Genomic DNA, 4,052 nt, shown 5'->3' with positions numbered 1-4,052 from the left:
GCACGACGGCCGCCGCGTCGTGCTCAGCCACCCGTCGTACTTTAGCATGCTCTACCGCAAGGGCGAAGACGCCTTTGCGCCGGCCAAGGACACCAACATTTCGGTGCTCGGCGGGGACGAGCCGCGCCGCAAGACGCTCGGATACCGCACCGCCGAGCGCACGATTCCCAACAATGACGTGGTGTCGGGCATTGGAATCGTCGAGAGTGCGCTCGTGTACGGCGAGACCGGTGCGCCGACGCTGGCGTGGACGCTGGCGCCGCCGGGGCACCGCCATCTGCAAGGCCGCCCGAGCTTTGTCGTCTACGGCGGCCACGAGGGCCTCGTGCAACGCCAAGAACGGTCGGCCGATGCCCTCGGTGCTGTCGGTACGATGTTCACCGTCGTGGGCCTGGCCATGGTCATGGGCGGCGGATACCTCTTTTGGTCGCAGCACTTGGGGTCAAAACAGTAGGTCCATAATGTACGAAAACAACATCCGAAGCACGTACTTCAAGATTGTATTCGTCCACTTGTCTCTAGGACGGTGTGCAATAAGAACCGCTTGCAGCAGCTTGCGTGGGCTGTGTCGTTGATTCGTGTTGTCAAGGGAAATCGATGTATCTCCCTTGCTTTTGTGTACGACCACTTGAGACGCGACTTGTCCAGCTGCCGTGTCCAGGCGATGCTACTTTACCCTGCAGGAGCGGCGGCGGCGGAAATCGACATTCCCGCCGAAATCAGCATCAGCAAGCTTTCACACGGAACGCCTACATGTTGTCGCCTACACAAATACGACAAACAACAAGTCGTATCGACTCTCTCGCACTAGTAAATGGCACGAGGTGCTCGATGTTGAAGTGTGGACGTGCTCCAAGTAATGAGTGGAGAGGCCTTGCGGCAGGGGCAGAAAAATGAGCAGAGGGAAAAATGAGCCGAGGGCAAAACCAGTAGATATGGGTTAGCTATATTACGGGGACCCACAAGCGAGGACAGGTGAGTGTGGTGGACATAACGTGCACACAAATGACGGACGCCCTGCTATTTTCACCATAAAGAAAAATGGTGCGGATTACTGTCATGAAGGATTACGAGGTGATACAACTTCGGAGATGCACGACGGGCCGGCAACGTGTGCGCCCGAATCCAGGCACTCTCGATACGCTCGGCGACGGCTTGTTGGCCATTGGTGTTGTCACCGTCCATGTGTAGATGTCCGTCGTACGTAGACTCCCCGGGCCTTGATTGTCCCCTCCTTGGGCACGCGCGATAGCATAAGGGCGTCGGTCGCATATTTGTTTTTGAGAAAGGAGACAATGGCCTTGGGACCCATGCCACCGACGAGCAGCAAGTCGACTTCGTCGCGAATCGATGGGTTGATGCCTTGACGGACGAGCAACGAGAACTCGGTACTGTGTGTGCCCGTAAACTCGACGGCAAACCGAGTAGCGGACTCGGTCGCCACCACGCGACCCCGTCGTCCGCAGTTCGCATGCGTGATGCACTCGAACACCGTGACGCGCTGGTTCGTGAGGCCCGAAGAGTGTCTCGTTTTGAATTGGTTCTCGTCGTGGGCATGGAGACGAGCGATCGCTTCCTTCCTGCTCCTCCCGTGGTCGACCTCGACGTATGCCCCGCGGTTGGCCCCTGGAGCCGCTGCATTTGGGCGAGCAGTCTCCTCGGCGTCGCGTGCAAGATGCGGGATTTCCGCAGCTGCACGTGGGCTACCGCCCGAATCGCCGTCACGAACAAAGCGGCCATACGCTGGATTGTGATGGCGGCACGCGTGCCGGCTTCTCTCATACGTCCCTGCTTCGCGGTCCTTTGGTGCCGCACTTCGAGGCGGCGACGTGGCGCCATCGACGTGCTTGCCTGTCTTACGGTAATGGCACGTGTCTCGACGCATCGCGCATCGCTCCGTGGCCGAGGTCATTGCGTTGCAGCACGCTGAGACGGCGCCTTCCGACGAGGCAGTGTGCTGCGAGAGCATGAGGCCGAAAGCATGAGGCCGAAAGCATCGGCCGCGTCTTCTGTGAACTGAGCAACGTGGTCCAAAAAGGCAGCCAAAGCAGACGCCGACATGCCGTCGCTCGCGGCGCCGTAGGCTCGAATGGCCCGCGACTCTCGGTACAGCGACGAAGCAAGGTATTCCAGCCGCAAACCACTTTGCTAGAACAGAGCATCAACCACGATATGTGTAACACGAATTCCCACAATGTCGTTATCGTCTTGGACGAGAGCGTTGGCCGGCGCAGGGACACTGCTCCTCGTCGCGCCCTCTGTCGTCGAATTCTATGGAAGAAACAATAGGACTCCATCGATGTTGCGAAGGGCTCCGTGTACCTCATCATCGTCGCTCAAGTCAATCTCGATGACCTCAATCGCTGCAGTTGGAATCGAGGGCTTCGGGGCAGTCGCCGAGGGTACCGGGCCCGCCGTGGAGGTTGCCGGAGCAGCCGTTGAGGTCACTCGGGTCGGAACTGCCGCGTTTGTCGGGACGGTCGAGGTCGCCGAGGTAGTACTACGGGACGAGAGAGCGAGTCGGAGGGCAGAGGCGCCGTGGCCGTTGAGTGGGCCGGCATGGCGCTTGGATGCCTTGTACAGAGAGTTGTGGGCCTTCTTCAGCTTCGTTTTCTTGTTGCGACCAGCCATGGTGATTGCAGAATGCCATCGATTGCGCCATAGAAGGATATTATAGAAGGATGGAAACAACGCACCAGCCCGGATTCCAGTCCTCCAAGAATTGAAATCAAAATCTACTGGTGCTATGGTATTGTCCTCCACTCATTTTGCCCTCCATTCATTTTGCCCTCCACTCAATTTCCTGCCCCTGCCACCAGACCACTCCACTCATTACTCTGCCATTTCACACTGAAAATCTTCGCTCCTTTTTCGGCCATTTTTCGGCTCGCTCATTCTTAATCGCTCATTTTTAACAAATACACATCTTATCGACTCCCTGGCACTAATGTCAGTACATTTATGTACCCTTGATCACACGAACTAAGCGAAGTAAGTCCAAGGTGCCGGATTTTACAAACGACGGAACGGCATCTGATTGGCTCCTGAGTTCAAGTGACGACGCATCGACCTTCAGGTATGAGTTGTCGACATCGTTCTTCTTCTAATATCTGGTGGTTGTGGTTGCGTCCCGGTGCGAATCCCGGTGGTCTCGATACCACGGCATGCGGTTCGTCAACGCCGACTCTTCATTTTTCTACGTTGACATGGCCCAAGCCGCCCTGAGCGCACTCCACGTGGCTGCGCCCCTGACCTTAGCTACCTCGGCGCACAAATTGTCTACAATGGCCACACGCTCTGCTCCCAACGCGCGCAATGGGTTCGCGAGTGCGACGCGCTGCAGGCGATTCCATCGATCGCGTCGTTGCTGCTCCAGCCCGAGACACCAGGTGCACTGGTGTACGTGCAGTTCTCGGGCCATATCACCAAGAGCATCGAAATGGACGCCAACTTGACCCCGCACGGCGCCCATGACCTGGCCATTGTCACAGCAAGTGGACATCGCGTCCTCCTGACTGACGCTGGACACTTGGACCTCCTGCGTTGCAACTGTGACTTTGCGACGACCAACACGACATTCGAACACGACGGGACGGCCACCACCACAGGGCATCGGACGGTCGAGACGGCGATTGCCGAAAACGCTTTGGTTTCAGGCGTATGGCTCCTCGAGTCCGTGCCTCGTTGCGGTGCAACGGGCGATCCGACGCTCGCATGGGCGATGGTGGCGCTGAACCACCCCGCACTTGTGGGCTCTCGGCGCGCTCTCTACTACGGCGACCACGCGACGCAGCTTCAACGGGGTGACTCCCTCCAATCGTTTGGGACGCTGGCGATGCTGACTGGACTTGTCTTCGTCGGCGGTGGCCTCTGCCACCTCTGGAGCCGTCGGTAACACGACTAAATGAGTGAAATTAAGGGTAGAGAGTTTTTTAACGCCTTGGTGAGATGAACATCAGCTGCGATGTCTTGCTCATTTGGCGTGGCGTTCGTAACTCAAGTACCCTTCGTAGTCGGTCAAGACTCTATAAAACGTGCCATCAACAACTACG

The 4,052-nt window shown here is 57.6% G+C and overlaps 3 protein-coding genes across 3 annotated transcripts; 1 reads left to right on the top strand and 2 right to left on the bottom strand.

The window, feature by feature from the left end:
* Window positions 1-1,051: 1,051 nt before the first annotated feature.
* Window positions 1,052-2,013, bottom strand: SPRG_16463 (hypothetical protein; the record flags this gene model as incomplete). The annotated part of the gene is made up of 2 exons (XM_012355763.1): window positions 1,205-2,013; window positions 1,052-1,054 (listed from the first exon to the last, which is right to left on the bottom strand). Exons 1-2 carry the CDS (start codon window positions 1,967-1,969, stop codon window positions 1,052-1,054), a joined length of 768 nt encoding a protein of 255 aa, XP_012211153.1. The 5' UTR covers window positions 1,970-2,013.
* Window positions 2,014-2,356: 343 nt separating this feature from the next.
* On the bottom strand, window positions 2,357-2,631 carry SPRG_16462 (hypothetical protein; the record flags this gene model as incomplete). Its single annotated transcript, XM_012355762.1, has 2 exons — window positions 2,357-2,459; window positions 2,510-2,631. 2 exons carry the CDS (start codon window positions 2,629-2,631, stop codon window positions 2,357-2,359), a joined length of 225 nt encoding a protein of 74 aa, XP_012211152.1.
* Window positions 2,632-3,164: 533 nt separating this feature from the next.
* SPRG_16461 (hypothetical protein) lies at window positions 3,165-3,895 on the top strand (the record flags this gene model as incomplete). Its single annotated transcript, XM_012355761.1, has 2 exons — window positions 3,165-3,169; window positions 3,259-3,895. The coding sequence occupies 2 exons, from the start codon at window positions 3,165-3,167 to the stop codon at window positions 3,893-3,895; spliced, it is 642 nt and encodes a 213-aa protein (XP_012211151.1).
* Window positions 3,896-4,052: the final 157 nt, after the last annotated feature.

This window comes from Saprolegnia parasitica (assembly GCF_000151545.1).
Source record: "Saprolegnia parasitica CBS 223.65 unplaced genomic scaffold supercont2.302, whole genome shotgun sequence".
Classification (NCBI taxonomy): Eukaryota; Oomycota; class Saprolegniomycetes; order Saprolegniales; family Saprolegniaceae; genus Saprolegnia; species Saprolegnia parasitica.
This window is presented reverse-complemented; position numbering and strand designations above follow the sequence as displayed.